Source organism: Diabrotica virgifera, chromosome 6 (genome assembly GCF_917563875.1).
Source record: "Diabrotica virgifera virgifera chromosome 6, PGI_DIABVI_V3a".
Taxonomy (NCBI): Eukaryota; Metazoa; Arthropoda; class Insecta; order Coleoptera; family Chrysomelidae; genus Diabrotica; species Diabrotica virgifera.
The window spans coordinates 51,899,874-51,921,811 of record NC_065448.1 but is presented as its reverse complement, the minus strand read 5'-3'; the positions used below and the strand labels follow the sequence as shown (position 1 = coordinate 51,921,811).

At 33.9% G+C, this 21,938-nt stretch overlaps 1 protein-coding gene across 2 annotated transcripts in view; it reads left to right on the top strand.

Annotated features, from left to right (window-relative positions):
• LOC114325904 (cyclic AMP response element-binding protein A) overlaps positions 1 to 21,938 on the top strand; it is a 609,112-nt gene that overhangs the window by 563,596 nt on the left and 23,578 nt on the right. For both annotated transcript variants that reach the window (XM_050654157.1, XM_050654158.1), the window contains exons 2-3: positions 4,498 to 4,711; positions 17,404 to 17,585. In XM_050654157.1, the coding sequence (XP_050510114.1) occupies positions 4,498 to 4,711; positions 17,404 to 17,585 (396 nt within the window). The remainder of the gene's footprint in view (positions 1 to 4,497; positions 4,712 to 17,403; positions 17,586 to 21,938) is intronic.

Genomic DNA, 21,938 nt, shown 5'->3' with positions numbered 1-21,938 from the left:
ACGTCTACATAGCTAAAATGTCAAAACCAAATTCAAAAAGGAAAAAAAGAATCATTTTTATTTATTCACAAGTGTAAATATAACACTAATTTCGTTGATACCGTTGCCATCTATCGATCAGACGGAGAACTTTCCCTCTTGCCCTCGTAATCACGAATAAATAATAATATTTAATTTTAATGTTAATTGTCAAGGTAAGCGAGGTATTACTAAGGTACTGTAAAACAGTAAGCTTTCTTATCTATCACCAGGCAATAACCATAAAAATATATTATTTATACTTTTATCGAAGTCAATAAAAATATTAATTTTTAAAGCAGAAATAGAAGTTTAACGTTCCGTTACGACTAAAAAAATTAATTGCTTTCACTTTTATCATTTCGCCATTATTTTACCTTGAGTGTCTTCCTGATTTTTTTTGGCCTAAAATATCTAATTTCTTAAATGGAATGTTTTCACTCTTAAGTTTGTATGGTATTAGCTTTTAATTTTGATTATTGCAACGATTTTAGCACTTTATACTACTAATGTGCCTCCTGATGAGAGACTAATAAGTTTCGAAACCGGTAGAGGTGCTTCCTGCACTCTCTGATTGGACTAGAATATGATGCGGCTGTATTTTCGTTTTGCAACGAAATTGAAAATGGTTATTCATTTTTTATTTACATGTTTACTCTGATTGGAGTACGAAGGGAACCTTTCTCGTTGGAACTTTACCGCGCTGAGCAGATGGGACGTGAATTATAAATTGTAAAATTTCCTCATCTTCCTTAGTCTCAGCATCCGTTATGGCTTGCAAATTGTAGAAGCCTCGGAGGTGTAACCAGAGAAGGTTCCCATTGTTTTCATTTTGGTGGGATGTAGAATAACATTATGTTGTTTTATATGCCATTAGATTGAAAACTTAGTCTTTATACTACTAACTTTATAGTTGAGTATCCCATATAAGGTCGATCCCAATAAGGGGTGCCCGATCTAATTTTGTTCTGATTATAATTAATTAATAATTAAAAAATAACTTTTCTTTTTAAATTAAAAAAAAAAATTCGATCCAGGCAGATATTATTTCAGATTTTTTGGATCATTCTAAACAAAAAAGGTCTTTTGTAATTTTTTTCTTCAGTTCATCGTTTTTGAGTTATAAACAATTTAAAACTGAAAAAGAACGAAGATTTTCAATTGTCAAAAACACAAGTGATTGACAATAATTTGGTGAGACCGCTCCCGTCCGAAGAAAAATCTGATTTGGCTTCTTTGCGGATTCCTCTTCAAAAATGTTTCCTTTAAAAAAATCTGAAGGGTGCAGGCCGAAATTTTTTGGCAGAAATTGTTTAAACAATTTATTTTAAACAAATACAAAAGATCACCTTTTTTGACCCGAAAAATATATTTTTAGCTTTTCTCCATTCTAAACAAGAAAAGTATCTTGTGATTTTTCTCAAAAATTGATAGTTTTCGAGTTATTGACCATTTAAAATCTGAAAAATGCGAAAATACACATTTTAGAGGCTTAAAAACTTATATTTAAATTAGTATTTTTGAGGTTGCCAGATACTTAAATTGAAGTTTAAAAATTCAGTTTCAAGAATCTGAAGAGTGATCGGGTCTAACTTCAATTTACACCGTTGTTTTTTAATTGTTAAATATGCGTGTCCATCAGTTTTTTTTGCGGGTGCGGCGAGCTCTAGTTCAACAATCTCCTTTTTTTCTCCGAAAAATATTTTTTTAGATTCTTTGTGATATTCTAAATAAAATAAGTTTCTTGTCAATTTTCTTAAAAGTTAACGGTTTTAAAGTTATAAACGACTTAAAATCCGAAAATGCGAATTTTCGGATTTTTCCGATCTTAAATCGCTTATAACTTTAAAATTATTAACTTTTGAGAAAAATTACAAGAAACCTATTTTATTTAGAATGTCCCATAGAATCTAAAAAATATTTTTCGGGGAATACGTTTTCCATCTTTTGTGCTATTTTACCGGTTATTAGCGCGCTCATCACAGTATAAGGGGCAATATGTATTGTTGTTAATATACCGGGTGTCCACTTATATTTTCCCCCATTTTAACTGCAGAGAAATTGTATACTGCTAAGATAGATATATGCGGATTTCGCTAAAATGCTTTATTTTAGTAAAAGTTTTGTCTGAATGGATTGAGCTTTTTATATCGCTTTCAATTACGAAAAAAAAAATGGCGGGTTATTTAAAAAAACTTTGTTGACTTTTTTTTAATAGAACATCCAGTATATTTTTTTGTAAATTGAAAGAACGGTCATTGACCTATCCAACGATATAAAGTTTTTTAAAATCGGTTGTCAAATGACTGAGTAATTAATTTTTAAAATGAGAGGTGCAACGTGGATATCATATAACTAAGAAATTGATATTCCGTTATGTGATTTCCACATTGCATCTCTCATTTTAAAAATTAATTGCTCAGTCATTTGACAACCGATTTTAAAAATCTTTATATCGCTGAATAGGTAAATGACCGTTCTTTCAATTTACAAAAAAATATTCTGGGTGTTTCAACAAAAAAAGGCAACAACGTTTTTTTTTCAAAAATCCGCCATCTTTTATTTAAAAGCAGTATAAAAAATTCAATCCATTCAAACAAAACTTTTACTAAAATAAAACATTTCAGCTAAAACCGAATATTTCTATTTTTAGTCGTTTAGAAGTTATAGGCAGTTAGAATTGGGGGAAAATATAAGTGAACACCCGGTATTATATAAATCATTAGGTACGATTATTGCCAATCTTCTAAATAGATAATACAGTCACAACAAAAATAATTTTTCCAAATACCTATTAATTTATTTTAATTTTTTAATGATTTGATTGTAAATCATTTTATGTAACATCAGTTCTTGTTTTTAATTAAAAATCATCTGCTATAAAATTGTATAGCTACGCTGAAAACAAACATATCTTCTAGGCCTTGATCCCGCGTACCAAAAAAAGTATATTAATAGCCAGCTGAAAATTTGTTAATAGCTTAACGGTGTCTAGTCGGACAAACTTTGATGTATGGAACAGGGGAACTTTTAATTGTGGAACAGCTTACATGGTTGGAACGTCAGACTACGAAAACGTCCCATGTATTTTGTCGGAAAGAACTTCCATGATTCATTGAACTCTCGTGCAAAAATCAGACTGCTATTTATCACCAACTGGGCATTTTAATAAGTCCGACACGTAGAACATGTCAAATAACAGGAATTATGTGGCGATAAATAGCAGACTGATTTTTCATGAGAGTTTAATAAAAGGGTAACAAATCAATTGGAAATTCTGTCCGACAAAATACACGGGACGTTTATGTAGTCTGACGTTCGAATCCTGTAACCTGTTCCACAATTAAAACTTCCCCTGTTCCAGTGTTCCCATACATCAAAGTTTGTCCGACGAGATACCGTTAAGCTATTAACAAATTTTCAGCTTGCTATTAATCAACTTTTTTTGGTACGCGGGATCCAGGTCTATTAGCTATAACCAACTTACGGATAATATTTCGTGTTCTGAAACAAAATTCTCTTCTGACTCTTTAGACAGTTACATCGATTTTTCAAAGGGAAACATAAAAAAGGTATTCCTATAATTTTGTCGTAGCATAGTTTGCCAAAGGCAACATGCAATCATCTATGAATGTTATGTACATACATTCGGTTTTATCTTCGTTGGTGGCATCCGAGAAATGCCTATTCATTAGTTTATTATTGCAATAGATATTGGCTCTTTTTTGATTTGTTGACATGTCTAATAATAATTTTTTGAGAAATAAGTATTACCATATTCATGTAATGTAAGGTAAAAAATGGGTGTTTTTTGATAACCTTTCAGGTGGTGTACCTATTTTGTTTTTTTTTTTGTAAAGCTTAAAACGGCGCAGATAATTTAATTAATTTTGAGAGTACACTGAATGTAAGACCAAATACTTACAATGTCGAGGTAGTTTCATGAGGTTTTTTCTTGGTTTTTCCTCGTGATTTACTATGGAATCACTAACACGAGAATTTTACTGTCACCATTGCATGTGGTTGTCTTTTTAAAGACACATGCTATGATTTTTTTGTGGCGGATATTCTTGAGTTGAAGTTGATTTCATGTAATCAAATGAACTATATTTCAATAAAGTCGTCCCAGGAACGCAACTCATAAATATTAACAATATCATTTTAAATACTTCTACTTTAAAATGTTTAATATATGTCTGAATTGTCGATATGAATGAGTCAGATTTAATTAAATTATTAAAAGAATTTTTTTACTAAGCAACAACATTTTTGTTTAATTTATTAATATTTTGTATTTTGACAACGACGTCCGAAGTGGATGTCGAAAGGTTAATAAAATAATTTTTCAAGTTAAATTGTGGCTTATTTTCCAATTAGAATAATAAATTAAAGTATTTGTTCTTACAACAAATTTTTTAAGTCGGTATTTTCAATTTTTATGAAGACAAATGTTTTAATAATGTTTTCCTTTTGTTTCAGGCGATGCAAGAGGTATTAAAAATGCAGTCAGGGGATATGACCATCGAATGGAGCTACATACCAACCAAGGACCTGCCGGGAGTTATTCTTCACGATAGACTGATGACGGACGCCGCTTTGGGAACCAGACCTATTAAGACAGAACATTCTTACAGTCTTACATCAGATGGAGATAGTTTACCAGATTCGCCTACTTCACACCACAAAGTTGATGGTAAATAAGCTTTGAATATATTCTTGCTTCTTAGTACAATACTTATATCGATATAAATATAAAAGACCGGGATATGGCACTCCGTGAATGACCGAGGAGGGGAAGAATAACTTTTTTATCGTCTACGCGGTTTTTAATTTAATTTATTTTATTATATTTTACTTCGTTTTATTTTATTTTATTTTATTTTATTTTATTTTATTTTATTTTATTTTATTTTATTTTATTTTATTTTATTTTATTTTATTTTATTTTATTTTATTTTATTTTATTTTATTTTATTTTATTTTATTTTATTTTATTTTATTTTATTTTATTTTATTTTATTTCAATTTTATTTTATTTTATTTTATTTTATGTTATTTTAATATTAGTTTAAAGGACATATTTACCAAAAACAAAAGGAACCGGAAAGAAACAAATGCTTTTTTCTAAAAAATATAAGACATTCTAATATAACATTTTGACTAGGTTTATTATTATACTCATACATATTAAACAATATAAACATGTTTAACAATAAAACACTGAAAAACTTTTGTTTTCATTACTTCTAAAAAATTTATTATAAGCTAATGCCACTACAGCTGTTTCGGCAGAGTGCCTTTGTCAAGTGATGTATTTTAGTGTGTGTCTGCATCTTAAAGTCTTTAATTGAATAGGTTGAGGAGTGGGAAGCTGTTTGTCTCCAGTTGGTCATTTAAAAGATTTTATTTCATATTCCATAGATTCTAATCGATAAGATAGCTTAAGGCAGCGGTGCTCAAAGTGTCGATCGCGATCGACCGGTCGATCGCCAAAGTTTTTGAAGTCGATCGCGATTCACTGAAAAAAATACAAATGGGAAAATACGGGCGCCGCAATGCTGAATTGGTGACTCTATATGGTACTGAAAACATCGTCAGACATATAAAAGCTAATCGGATAAGATGGGCAGGTCATGTAATAAGATTAGAGGAAGACAGAGTGCTAAAGACAGTGTTCTTCGAGAGACCAGACGGTAGAAGATCAGTGGGCCGTCCCAGAAAAAGATGGAAGGATGATGTTGAAACCGATCTATCTAGGATTGGGGTACAACAATGGCAAATCGAAGCGCAAGATCGCAGACGATGGAGGGCCATAGTGGATGCGGCGAAGACTCACCCCGAGTTGTAAAGCCAGTCAAGAAAGAAAAAGAAAGAAAGAAAATACGGGGACTGTGCTGACTCACCACATTCACGACACTTGCTGACTCTTTTGTCAACAAATTGAAATTATTGATTGATCAAAGGAAGAGAAAGGAGTTAAACAATATTCCATTGCTGAAAAAAGGGTAACCACTCATTTGAATTATGTTTATTATGAGATGGAGCTACAAGCAGTTCGTAGCGACTTTAAAAGAAGCTTCGCTAATTTTTAAAAACTGACAGATATTTTAACATTTATGTCTAATCCATTTTTCTTGTGAAGACGTGGAAAAAATTGCCACTGAATTATCCGTTACTTTCAATATGGAGATCATTTCCGTCCAAAATGAGGTACAGAAAATAAAAGTCCAGAGCGACCGATACAAAATTTTGGTCTTTTATCTTCCTCTTCTTCTTCAAGTGCCGCCTCCTAATCGAAGGTTGGATATTATCATCACTATCTTTACTCTATCCACCGCTGCCCTAAAGAGTCCTATAGAACTGCATCTAAACCAGTCCCTTAAATTCTTTAACCATGACACTCTCTTTCTTCCTATACTAATTCCGCCTCTTACCTTTCCCTGTATTATCAGTCTTAGTTCATATCGCGTTCCCCTCATTACGTGTCCCAGATATTGTAACTTTCTTAGTTTAATTGTGTTTATTATTTCACATTCTTTACCCATTTCTCGCAATACTTTCGTGCTCGTTTTCTTCTGTGTCCATGCTATTCTAAGCATCCTTCTGTAACACCACATTTCAAATGAGGTGTTACAGAAGGATGCTTTGAGGCAAGTAGCTCTTCAGCTCACAGCATACTTTGGATCAACGTACTTGTGTGACAGTCTGCATTTTCCCAAATGAAGGTGGTAAAATTAAAGTGTCATCATCGGCTAACTGAGGAACATCTCTTATCATGCTTTTGGCAATTACGTACCATCCTATATGAAAAACTTGTGGATGATATGCAATGCCATGCATCAACATCCAAATAAAATTAAGATGAAAAACATTGCTGTAATTACAACTCTATGTAGTTACAACTTTTTATCAAATAGAAATGTGCAATAAAGATTTTTATTTTCAAAATTGCTTTTTTTCCTAGCAGTCGATCGCTGGACGCTTGCAGTTTATGTGGTAGATCCCTCTCAGTACAAGTCTGAGCACCACTGGCTTAAGGTCTTTATTTTGAATATGGAGAATTTGAAACTGTTCATTGAAAGGATGATTAGAATAGAATAGAATAGAATATCTTTATTCATCCAATTCGATCACAATGCGATATAGGACAAGTCATGTATAATATGTCCGCTATAACTTTTCCCATGCGTCACGATTCATTTTCAAACAAATTAAGTCAAAACATAAAGTGAAACAAACATTGATGTGTATATACATTTTGTATACTGTATACTATATTATACTACACACATCGGCGTACGTTTCACTTTATGTTTTGACTTAATTTGTTTGAAATTGAATCGTGACGCATGGGAAAAGTTATAGCGGACGAACTCTAAGTACATAAAACATAATCAACAAAACATAATCAACATACAAGTCATATAGGACAATTACATAAAATACAATCAACAAAATACAATTTAATAAAAAAAATTATGCAATATAGATCGTTTCTTAACCCCGTCGTTCCTCATTCCCTGTAGTCTTTTATTAAGTCAAAGAAATAATTTAAGTTGTAAACGCATAATTGGATCAAATATGATTTTAATTTATTTTTGAATCTTTGAATATTATTTTCATTTCTCATACCAAGTGGCAAACAGTTGTAAAACTTAGAGTCTGCAAAATCAGGGCTAGTTTCAAAAAGAGTTGTGAAATGTTTACACACGCTTATCAACCTTCCGTGCCTTGTCGGGTAACTATGATAATCAGAGTTGAGGGTAAAATTTTGAAATTTAGACTTAACATGAATAATACACTTATAGATATATAGAAAGTCAGCAGTCTGTGTTCAATAAAATATTTACGACATGATTGTCTATTATCAATATTCAATATCAGTCTAAGAATTCTCTTTTAAATTATAAAAACTCTAGAAGAGTTCCTAGAGTTTCCCCACAAGACAACATTATAGGCCATATATGAGTAAACCAATGCATAGTACACACTTATCAATTGATTGGTATTAAACAGAGTTTTCAACTGGAAGATCGCATAGTAACCCTTATTCATATTTTTGCAGACTTTAGTAACATTCTCATCCCATGTCATATTACTTTCTAGAATGCTACCAAGAAATAATGTTTTATCACTAAAAGGTATTTCCTCAAAACTAACTGTGATCTTATAATCATGGGATGGCTTACTGCGCGAGTAAAACTGCAAACATACAGTTTTCTTTGCATTTACCATTAAAGAGTTCCTTTTACACCAGGTTGTAAATTCCTGTGCTACCAAGTTCATTTTGGATATGAGTTTAACTTCAGTTGACGCGTCAACTAAAACTGTTGAATCATCTGCATAGAGAACTGTATGATCTGCAGTTAAAAAAATTTATCAAGTCATTGACATATATGTAATAGAAATATTAAGGGTCCCAATACGGAGCCCTGCGGTACACCTTGATCAAGATTAAAAACAGATGACTTCTTATTATCGATTTTTACTAGGAATTTACGATGTTGTAAGTATGACCTTAACCAGTTCAAGAAATGACCCCGAAAACCAAGCGCTTCTAATTTATGCAGTATAATTTCAATGTCAATAGAGTCAAAAGCCTTAGTTAAGTCAAAAAAGAGTACAAAAAAGATCCAAAGCAGAGTGGATATAATTAAATAATGAAATAGAAGCACTCTCTGTAGACTTATTAGGAAGAAACCCATGCTGACATTTATTTAAGATATCATATTTGTTCAAAAAATTTAACATTTTATTGTAAATATACTTTTCGATAATCTTAGAGAGTACACTTGTTACAGTGATTGGCCTGTAATTATCAGCCAAACATGATTATGATCTAGATCTAGAATGTGAGGTGCGTACCTAGGATCTGTTTTTTTAGTGTTAAAAGCTCTTTAGTGTTCTTCTGTACGTTTGTCAAAGGTTCTGCCGGTTAGACCGATGTAAGTTTTCGGATAGTCACTACATGTCAGCTTGTATACAAAATGTGTCAATTTTGTAGAAGTATTGAGAACAAAAGTTTTTCAATGTTCTATTGTTAGATAATATGAATTTCCATCAAGTAGCTGTCAAAACCATCAATTTTAAAAATTTCTACAATCATTACTACAATCATATTTCACATATAGGTAATAAGTTAGTCGACAATTTTATGAATCGATTTGTGCTGAAAACAAAGGAATATCATAACTATGTCTATGTTTTACAAAGGTATTTATAGACGGGGCTAAAGTGTGTTGCACATTCTTCATGTTACATTTCACTATATCAGAATATCTCTGGGATCGGCCTAAAGTATCCTTGTCGGAAGGATTAGTCAGAGGCTAGTCTACCAGGAATGCTGTCACATCCGTTATTTCTGGTTGTATATTCCAATGAACTTCTCATGAAAACGAAAACTGGGTTTGCCGTTTATGATTTTAAAATAAATCTTCTCAACGATTTACAGAAGTTACATTATAGAGGATATTGACATGTAAAATGTACAATAAAAATTGTTATGTTTACTTTGAAGAGCGTCGACTCATTTGGCTAGGATGCTAGTTTTTTGTCTTCGTACGTTTTCTGGTATTAATAGTTTTTAGTCTATTTTCTCAGACATAAAATTATTAAGTATTCCGAGGGTCAGTTCTAATGTCATATTCGTGTTCCCCAACCCCGAAAACCCTCCGAGTAATCTGTTTGTAACAATTTAGTGCCGAAAACCAACGAAACTCCAGAAGATGATGTGCCTCAACAGTGACCCCGAGCACCAGGTGCTCCGGGGGCAGGTTCTAATGATTGAGATCGTGTTCAGCGATCCCAAAAACCTGAGAATTATCTGTTTGGATCAATTGAGTGCCGAAAACCCTTAAAACTCCAGTTGACGAGTCTTAGCAGTAACCCTGGGCACCAGGTACATCGAGGTGTCCCAAAAACCCCCGAATAACAAAATCTGGCCCTTAATATACTTATTTTGACATGTTTATGCATTTTATACACTTTAAAGTGCAATTATGTATTTACGCCCATTTTTTGTATAGTAGACTTTTTCCTAACGTCATCCTGAACACAATGCAAAGAGTTGCACTCTAGGTGCTGTATTTAAAAATTGATTCTGCGCAAAATGCCCCGGTCTATCTATTAGCCCAGTAAATGAACGGAAAATTCGGCGACACCGTGTAATTTTCAGGGGCAACTCCGAATTGCATGAAAATTTGGATTTAGGTTCTACTCACCCTCCACTTCAAAGTTGAAATTGTGCCGTTGGTTGCTTTTACTTGGGGGGCGACAGTCACCCCTTCTCGGGGGTGAAAAAACATACGTTCAAGATAAGACTGGAAATGGATAAATTGACTGATTTTAAGCAACTTTTGTTCTATAGAGCTTTTTACGTAAGTCAATACTTTTTGAGTTACTTGCCATTGAAAATGTTGATTTTTCGACAACAAAACTACGTTTTCAGACGGTTTTTCGCAAATAACTCAAAAAGTAAATATTTTATCGAAAAAATATCCTTAGCAAAAGTTTAGCTTATGAAAATCCCAAAAAATTGTGTATCAGTAAAGTCTATCAATCAAATAAACACAAAGTTGTAGCTCATGAAAAATACGTTCTTATTCGTCTAATTCCAAATCGAATATTTCAAGTTGAAATCACCGAAAAATTAAGCACTTTTCGGGAAAAACCCATTTAAACTTTTTTAAAGTGTTTATAAAAAGCTTTGTTTTAATTGTTAACACAAGTTTTAGCATTAAAAATAAGCGAGTTACGCTCAAAATAAAGTTGGCCCTCTTGAAATCAAAAAATCATGAAAATCTCGCCGTGTTTAGCTCCCCAAATGAAATTAATAGCTACCGCTTTACAAACAATTTACTTACCTATCTATTTTTTATATAATCTGTCAGTCTCACCGGTTTAAAGTGTTTATTTTTGAAAGGGTTATAACTGAGAAAACTTGAATGGGTCACTAATCACGAGTGTATGCAAATTTTGAATAGCCATATCTTAACCAATTTTTGTCTTACGGAGAAACAAAATGAAACTAGCATATTTATAATAGAAAAACCTACATTTTTTTACTCTTTAAGATTTTTCTTATCACTAATACTTTTTAAGTTATTTTAAAAAAGTGAAATTTTTCAAAAATTTTAAAAAATTTTTTTTTTTAATATAAAACCAAATGTTTTCAAAAATAAGCACTTCAAACCAATCAAACTTACAGATCATATAAACAAGATACATACAGTTAAAATAGATGGTAAAGCCAAACGATTAATTTCATTTAGGGTGCTAAATAGAGGGAGGTTTTCACGATTTTTTTACCAAAAAAAGGGGGCCAACTTTTTTTTTCAGTGTAACTCGTTAAATTTTTATGCTGTAGACTTTTATAAACAACAAATAATAAGCTTTTTTTCGATACTTTAAAAATGTTAATAAGGTTTTCCCGAAACACGCTTCTTTCTTCGGTGATTTCGTGTTGAATTATTCGATTTGGAATTAGACGAATAAGAACGTATTTTTCATGAGCTACAACTTTGCTTCTACTCAATTTGTAGACTTTACTGGTACACCATTTTTTTGCTTTTTTATAGGCTACACTTTTGCTAAAAATATTTTTTCGATAAAATATTTACTTTTTGAGTTATTTGGGAAAAACCGTCTGAAAACGTAGTTTTTTTGTCGAAAAATCAACATTTTAAATCGCGAATAACTCGAAAAGTATTGACTTCGTAAAAAACTTTATAGAACAAAAGGTGCTTACAATAAGTCAATTTATCCATTTTCGGCCTTGCGTTAAACATGCGTTTTTCACCCCCCGAAAAGGGGTAAATGTCATCCCCCAAGTAAAAGCAACCAACGGCACAAATTCAACTTTGAAGTGGAGGGTAAGTAGAACCTAAATCCAAATTTTCATGCAATTCGGAGTTGCCCCTGGAAATTACACTCCGAAACGGTCATTTATTGGGCTAAATGTAGATGTTTATTAAAAAACCTGTTTTGATATAACGCTAAAATTAAGATTCTCAATATTCATAACGTCAAAAGAAATTATTTTGCTTGTAAACAACTGAATTCCGAACATTTCTTTCGTACATTTCTTATACCCTAATATAATTTACGGAATACATAAAACATAATTCACTGATTAGATACGTAAACTTATTTTAAAAAAATCCAGAATACATTAGCGATATTTAAAACGTTGCTTACGTCTTTGGAAATGGCTTAAAGTATGTCCTTATCTAAATTATGTACATTGTAAACCAATTTGTCATGCACATTCTGTCCATTATGGCGTTTCTTGGTATATTTTAGTTTAAAATTGGCACGTTCACTTTCAAAATTTAGCAGTCAAGTCGTTTCTTTAATATCGTATATGGATGAGATAATTCTGATTTCATTGTTATTTGTGTGGTATGGATTATTTAAACTACTAACGCGCAACGCAACGGTTATTGTGTTTCTTCATCGGAGATACTTAGCATATAGAGACCAATTTAGTTAAACCTGCCATATCCGGATCAATGTGGCGACAGACCGATCCGGATATGAAAAAATCCGGATATCAAGACCACTACTTCTTTTACAGTCTCTGAAACGCTTTCTGCTTCATACATTCCAGTAATCAACGCCGTCAATAACTTTCGTCGATAGACACGTTTTATAGATTCTATAATACATTATTTCGCCATCTTTTAGTTCTTCTTTTAGTGCGTTGTCCAACAGCAGGACTGCCTTTCTCGGTAGATTTCGGTATATCCGGACGGCGCAGAACCGTCCGGATATGGGGAGGTCCGGATATGACAGGTCCGGATATGGCAGGTTGTACTGTATTACAGTTCAACAGGCCTTAAGGGTCCATGGCTTGGAATTTTCCACTGTTTTCCTCCATTTTGCTCTATCCACGGCCGCAATTCTCCAATTTTTTATCCCGGATTGTTCCAATGTCTTCCTTGCACGCTTCTAAACACTGTTTCCGTTGTCGTCCTGTTCTGTTCTTTCCTTCCCCTCTTAGCACGAGTCCTTTGCCCACCTTCCGTCACCAATTCTCGCAAGATTACCTAACCATCTAAGCAGTGGCGGCTCGTAATTTTTACAATAGGGGAGGCTATACCTAACTGTAAAATATCTAGACAAATTTGCACGAGCAAGAAAAATCATCATAATTCATTGTTGAATATATGGCTCTCAGACATGGACGTTTACAAAAGAGAATATGGAAAAAATAGCAAAGACAGAAAGAGCCATGGAAAGACAAATGCTGAACATTAAATTATCAGACAGGAAAAGAAACGAATGGATCCGTAACAAAACATAAGTGAAAGACGTCTCTACCCAAGTAGCAAAGCTTAAATGGAAGTTCGCCGGACACACCCTACGGCAGAAGGATGAAAGATGGACTAAGATGATTATACATTAGAGACCATGGAACCACAAACGAAAAAGGGGAAGGCCACAGATGCGATGGTCAGATGACCTGAAGAAACACACTGGGTCAAAATGGATGCAAATTGCCCAAGATAGAGAGGCATGGAAGAAGGAAAAGGAGGCCTATATCCAAGGATGGATGTTTAGGGCTGATTAGATAGATAGATAGTATTACCAAAGTTTGTGTCGTTTATTTGTCAACAATTCTATCTCTATAAGTAGATATGCATATCAAAATAAATAGAGATTTGAAGTTTTGCAGTCCATACAGGTTGAAGGTTCACATTTTTTAAGATATTCAACTGAATTTTTTTAATTCTAAAAGCGGCCTACTGCGAATCCAAAAACAGGGTAAATTACCGATATTTTGCTTTGCATTACAGATATCGGAAAAAGTTATTTGGACAAGTTGTTCCAAATATTATTCTAACCCCACACACCAAATTTAATCACAAAACTCGCACTTTTAGTTTTTTCATTATTTGTAGTCAGGATCCTAAAATTAGAGCGGAGGCTGCTGGCCGATTAGCCGCCCTTGCTATATCTCCGGGCAGCGTGTGCGTTAAGCGATAATGCAGCGCTAAGGAGACCGGTCTCCTTAAGCGCTGCTGGGCTGCGCCGAGCATTAGCAAGTGAGACTTTCCGGCCAGCAGCCTCCGCTCCAATTTTAGGATCCAGACTACAAATAATAAAAAAACTAAAAGTGCAAATTTTCTGATGAAATTTGGTAAGTGGGGTTAGAACATTATTTGGAACAACTTGTTCAAATAACTTTTTCCGATATCTCTAACGCGAAGCAAAATAGCAAAGTAAAGAAGACAGTGGAAATAATAGCAAAGACATGTGTAAAAAATTTATAGGGAGGCTAAGCCTCCCTTGCCTCCTCTAACCAGCCGCCACTGCATCTAAGTCTCTTTGTTCTCATGGTCTGAGTTAATTTCTGGTTTTCGGCATGATACTATAAATAACAAGATAATATATTGCACATCCGGAAGTCGTGACGTAAGTGGAGACCCGCAAGTTCGTAATGGTTCGTAATCATTCGTTATGTCCGATTAGTTTGAATTGTTCGCGGTTGTAAGCTTTTATATTTTATCTCTGACAGTTATTTTGACAGGAATCTCGACACTAATTTTTTTTTCGAATATATTGAAGTTTAATGTTATTTTGATAATTAAATGATTTCAACACATAATGCATACAAATCCCATTTAACTTTAACAAGAATTCAAATTCAACTTCCGGTCTCCAGTTACGTCATCATGCGCGAACTCGGGCGTATTTGCGCTACGAGAAGGTACTATCTCGTTATTTATAGTATCATGGTTTCCGGTACAGCTCTCTGATCTCTGCATTTGTTCGTCTCTTCCAAACGTCTTCATCGTCTTTTGCTCCCCCGAATATCTTCATTACGACCCTTCGCTTCCAGATGTTCAGCATATTTTCTTGATTTTTGTTCATAACTCATGTTTCGCTTCCGTAAAGAACTGTGGGCTGGATAACTATTCGGTATAGTCCCAATTTTGCCTCTGGAGATGTCTTCCTTCCTCACGGTATGGTATTTAAACTACCAACGCAACGGTTATTGTGCTTTTGCATTGGCAGAACTAAGGGGGGAGGGGGGAGTTTCTCCCTCACCCCAACAGGATCCAAAAAAGAAAGACATTGTTGAATTATGATGAAGACATTAACGTCTTACAAATTACAAATTAATACTTTGTCATATCAATATACTAATTTGTCAAACTCAGATAATATGTTTCTGATTTATCCGTTTTATTCACTTGGGGAGCGTTTAAGTATTACGTAACGCCATTTTTGAAGATTTTTAACCCCCTACCCCCCTACGTAACGCACTCTTATGGGAGTTTAACTATTGCGTAACAAGCCCCCCCCGCCTGCGTTACGTAATACTTGAACGGTTGGTAAAGATTTTCATTATTGTGTGCAAACCCTTCAGATTTTCATTATTGTGTTGTTTATAAGCACCTGTATACTTACTGTGCCAGAAAACTGGCAACTGGTACTGTAACAAAAAAATCTTTACCAAGTAAGTAAAACGCATAAATCAGAAGAATGAAGAATTATTATTTTTATTTTACAATTTTTACAGATATTTTAATTAATACAATCACTTAATTATACTTTTTCTATTCTCATACTATACGCTGTGAGCTCGTACGTAGAGGGGATATTTACAAATTCGCGAACGCAAGTAGTGACAAGTTTGTAAACGTTTACTGGAAATTTGACATAAATATCAAAGTGATTAATTTAAAATTAAAATTAAAAACATTAATTATAAACAATATTCGTTGGTCAAAGCTGTGGTATATATTTTTACCTTAAATATACTTACGTTTTAAATACTGAATTTAAGTTTTTTTAATGTTCCGTAATATCTAATTATAAATAATCTATTATAATCTTAGCGCCATCTACACGATTATTGTCAAAGTATCCGAAGTAAGAAATTGTTATTTTATCAATAGAACGTCAAAATGATTAGAAAAATCTTAAAATCGATTACAATTTAATTACTTTTTTGCGTTGTAAATATTAAGCGATAACAATTAAATAATAAATTTAAAAATTACCGGTAAAAGTTGAATTAGTAACCGCTAGGAGCGACACCAGCGAAGCTCAGAGCGTATAACATATCAATTATGATGTCACTACCTGTATCATAATGAACTTCATTATGATACAGCTTTTCATTAAGATACAGATTTTTAACCAATAGAATCGCGATATGGCATTCGCAATAAAGGTGGTACACGCGCAGTGACCAATGGCGAGTCAAATACATACGCTTTGACAGTTCTCAATATGTAAACAAACCGTCAAACTGACAAACTACTGAATTTATTTGTGTTACAAAATTAATAAATTTGAATATATTTTTTGTTGTGAATGATCACAGAAAAAATAGTGTATACAACTTGCATTTAATTATCATTATGAAGCTCGTACTCTATACAAAACTCGCCGCATACGGCTCGTTTCGTAACCCTCATACTCGCTTCATAATGACCATCATTAAATGCTCGATGCATATTATACTAATATCAATCACTTAATTATAAAAAAGATAAAGGCAGTTTTTGTTTTTATTTGATTCAGAGTTGGACCACTATCTCCATATAGCTATTTCAGCATCTATGCGTCCTCGGTGAAGCTATGATATCTCATTTTAAAGAACGTTCAGCTACCTGTTCAAAAATACACCTATCACTCAACCCCCCTTTCCATTAAAGATTTTGGGGGTCGTGTCTATCTCCGCTAAAGGGTTGATGAGTTCAGAGTTGGACCACCATCTCCATATAGCTATTTCAGCCTATATGCATCCTCAGTGAAGCTTTGCAGTCACAACTCTGAAACAAATATCAACAATCCTGCCACTTAATTATACTATATCAATCACTTAATTATACTATATCAATCGATTAATACTATATCGATTAATTCTCATATCAATTTACTGTTAGTTGGGAATACGCCACAACATTGGGTTATTCTTCACACTGTAATATATTTGCATATGTAGGTAGAGCGAATCCTCGCAACTTTTTTTGCGTCTTGTAAGTATACTTCTCATCAAGTTATTTTAGAAAACCTCAATCTTAATTCAATTACAAAGGCATTTGTATTTGAATGCCGTCTTAAGTTTCGAGAGGTAAACATACTGAATAGCAGGTATAATAAATAAAGGCCCAATTGATTAAAATCTATTAATTTCTACCTGTGCCGTAAACTTAACCACACCATTCAAATACAAATGACTTTGTAATAAGCTTAAGCTTAAGGTTTTTCTACAATAACTTGATGGCAAGTATACTTAGTCACATCTCACATCCAACCAAGAAACTCGTTTAGTTGAAATACCAAGCATTTTTAAAAACGATCTGTTTTATTCCAGCTAGTTTGATTTTAACAAACAGTTGAGTTATTTATGTATCTATTTACTTGCAGAAATGGATGATGAGTGTTTCCCAGTAATTTCAATGAAGACCGCATGCAATAATCTCCAACACGATCCTTTAAATATCAAAGATGAACCAGCTAGTGAGACAGACAGCAATCATTCGTCCTGCCCTTCATCACCACAGTCTATTTACGTAAACGCCAGTGACGTACTATTAGATGTAGAAATGGTATGTAATCTTGATAAAATTGCACAATGTTTATACAAATATACACTAACCGGCGCAATTAACCATCCACCTTGTATTTCTTTCAATTTGCAGAAATTGTCAATCTTGGACCTTCTTCTTCTTCTTCTTGTAGTGCCTATCCGTTTCGGATGTTGGCGACCATCATGGCAATCTGTACTTTGCACACTGCTGCTCTGAAAAGATTTGTAGTGGTTGTGTTGAACCACGAACGTAGATTTTTCAGCCACGAAATCCTTCGCCTTCCTGGTCCTCGATTTCCCTCTACTTTTCCCTGTAAGACCAGTTGCAGCAGTCCATATCTTTCACTGTTCCTCATGATGTAACCGAGGTATTCGATTTTGGCTGTTATTTTTATTAACAGCTCTTTTTCTTTTTGCATTCTCAGCGAAACACCCTCATTAGTAATGTGGTCGGTATAAGATATCTTCAGGATTCGACGATAAAGCCACATCTCAAAATCCTCAATTTTCTTACAGGTGGCGTCTGTGAGAGTCCACGACTCAACTCCGTACAACAGTATAGGAAAGATATAACATCGTAGTAATCTGGTTTTTATGGGTATTGACAAATCATGACATTTGAACAACTTTGCCATTTTTTGAAATGTAGATCTTGCTTTCTCTATCCTACATTTGATTTCTATAGAATGGTCCCAATTTTCATTGACGTTCGTACCAAGGTAGGTATATGTTTTTACTCTTTCTATTTGTTGACCATTCACACTGATTCGTCCAAATTGCTGTTTGTTCTTAGAGATAATCATACATTTTGTTTTCTTAGTGTTTAGTGAAAGTCCGTATCTCTGACTGACTTCTGCGATTCTGTTCATTAACTCCTGTAGGGCTTCAGAACTGTCAGCGAATACCACAGTGTCGTCTGCGTATCTTATGTTATTGATACATTCTCCGTTAATTCGAATTCCGGCTTCAACATCATCCACTTCTTCTTGAAAGATTTCCTTAGAGTAGATGTTAAACAGCAGTGGAGATAGTATACATCCCTGACGGACCCCACGTTTGATTTTGATATCGTCGGATTCTCCTGCCTCTGTCCGGATAGAGGATGTTTGATTCCAGTACAGATTGCTTATAATCCTTAAATCACAGGTGTTAATTCCAATATTGGTTAATATCTCCATCAGCTTGCCGTGCTTTACTGTATTGAACGCTTTATGGTAATCAATGAAACATGCATAAATATCGCAATTTGCGTCTCTACATCGTTGAAATAGAACTTGTATACTAAATAGAGCCTCTCTTGTACCCACTGCATTTCGAAAACCAAACTGTGTTCGGCTGATTTTTTCTCAATCTTGAACCACATTTTATAAAAGATATGGTGAAAACTACCTTTGAGTGGAAGAAAACAATAAACTTATCAAAAAAAAGTAGTATACAGTTGAGTCCGCGAGTCTACCCATGCGTCATCATTATTTCGTATGCTTTAATTGATGACGCACGGGCAAAGACTCGCGGACTCAACTGTATATAGTAGGGATGGGAAAAACCTACCGGTTATAACCTAAAAAAACCGGTTTTTTGCTCTGCAATAATCGGTTTTTCCGGTTGTTTTTGTCCCTGTTATAACCGTTTTTTCATTTTAAACTAGTAGCCGGTGAAAAGCCGGATAAGTGGAAAAAATAATGAATTCAGGGAAAAAATAAGAAAATTTTTCGTCGCTCGCACGCGAACTATCAAGTTTAAGCTGATTGAAACCGATTTGACAAGACTGATGACTGATATCAATTCGAATGGAGTATCGCAAAGTAAAGAGCAATGTAATTGTAACCTACTGGGTATTGGCTATTGACTGAAAAAACCGAAAATCGGTTTTTGGATTAACCGGTTTTTTTTGACCGGTTATAACCGCCAGGTTAAACCGTAGGTAAAAAACCGGTATTTTGTCAACAACCGCCATCCCTAGTATATAGGGATAGTGATCAAAAATTAAATGTATAAAAATCTTCGAAGAAAATTTAAATAAACATAATTTTGAAAATCGTAGACTAATTACCTACAACAAATTGCAAAGTATTAATACATGTGCCACTCCTCTACTGCAGCCATGTTGAGCTCTCCGAAGGATGTAGGGGCTGGTACTCTTGCTTTTACCCGTTTTTTGAGGATGCTCCAAATGTGTTCAATTGGGTTAAGACTGCGTGCCAGCCTGCACTGCAATTCGAGATGACCGCTTCATTGTCAGCCAAGTGTTGAGAAATCGTTTTTCCTAGCTCCTGACGCTCATACGCGTGTTTTTGATGCGAGAAATTGAAATGATAATGAACGTACCATTAGAAGAAAACTGACAGAAAGAAATTTGAGGCCTTTCCGTCCAGCTCGCGCATCACAACTGCTTCCACAACACTGTAGACCTAGACTTGGTTTTGCGCGAGAATATGCTGACTGGACTGTGGTGAAATGCAAGAACAGTGGCTACAGTCAAAATGAAAGGTTTTATCCATGCACTATAACTGAAGTAGTGGCTTACCGAGGAGGGTCAATAATGATTTAGGGAGATATCTCTTACGAAGCTCGTACTGGTTTTGTTGTGTTCAATAGAAGTGATACCAACTCTCACAGATACGTGGAAAAGGTGCTCAAAGACCATGTCATGTCTTTCGCACCGTTCATTGGTGAAAACTTTACATTAATGCATTCACCCGTGGGTACTTTAATGAGGTCGGGATTCAAGTTTTACCATGGCCGGCGCGCAGTCCCGATCTTAACACAATTGAACACATTTGGGACATCCTCAAAAAACGGCTAAGAGCAAGAGTACCAGTCCCTACATCATTCGGAGAGCTCAAGACCGCTGTAGTAGAGGAGTGGCACAATATCCCCCAATCGCATATCTAGTATATCATGAATGTGCTCCAACAAGTCCTAGGGGCCAGAGACGACAACATCCATTATTATTACTCATATTTTTGAAGTTATACTTCTTTACGATCGAGGGTGAAATTTTATAACTCCCTGGCGCATGCGCAGACAGACACTATATAGTTCGTTGCTAATCTTTCAAATTATGTATGTATCAGCGCAAATAAGTCATTAAAAGAATATATTAGTGTTCTTAGTAAATGTATTATTTATTATAATTTTTGTGTCTTTGGATTTGTCTTCCTCGGGCGTATTCTAAAATAATAAAATATCTATTTTTATACTTCACTTTGATCTATTTGTCACCGTGATGTGTAATTGTATCCGACACGTCAATAGCACGGGGCTTGATAGCTCGGTTGGTATAGCATGGGACCAGAGATCGAGAGATTGCGGGTTCAAATCCCGGACTATTCATATTCTTTTTTTTTTATTTTTGGTATTGTTAAGTTTTGGTTAATTTTTGGTAATTATTGTTAATTTTTGGTGTTGTAACTATTTTTATTTCGTTGAAATTATATAATAGACGTATAACTTCTTACGTGCGTACAAAGTACACACACATTCTTTTTTAATTAGACTATGATTTTCAAAATTATGTTTGAATTTTCTTCGAAAATTTTTAAACATTGGATTTTTGCTAAGTATCGCCCGATAAACGACTTTTTTCAATAAATTTATTGTTTTCTTTTCCTTAAAGGTACTTTTCACCGATAAAATGTGGTCCAAGATTTTCTGAAAGAGGTTCTGAAAATTGAAAGAAATACAAGGTGGGCGGTTAACTTTGCCGGTGAGTGTAGGCATATTGATGTAAATTAATGAAAATATACTAATTAGCGTAATGTTAAAAATAAATAAAAAACCATAAGGGAAATACTCTCACTCAATACGTGTTAATAAAAATGCCATATTCATTAATATGCGAACTTATAAAAGTATGTAGATTGATGTACATGATAGTATAGTAGTAGTATGTATGATAATTTATTTATGGCAATTGCCATAAACTGCAAATTCCATAGGTGAGCCAACTGACATCGGAAGGGGCTCGTAGTTGATAATGTAGTGTTCTTTTCATGAGCATTTTTCAGTGCGTCACAATTTTTCGATTTCTCTCTAACGCATTAAATTGTATGTGACAGAAAAAACGCACGTCCCTGATTACATTTCGTCGGTGACATTTATAACATTTAATCTAGTTGTCAATAGATGGCGCTAAAAATATAATATTAAATAATATTATATTATTCTATATAAAAAAAATTTAGGGCCGGTTGTTCGAACGCTAATCAACAATGATCATTATTAAATATTTAATTACTGTCACCAAAACTGTCAATGTCAACTTTGTTTGGGTTGCTGAAAACATAATTAATTACAATTATGAGATTTATTATTAATTATGTTAATAATTATTGTTATCTTAATTGATTATAGTCTCAGAATTGTAATT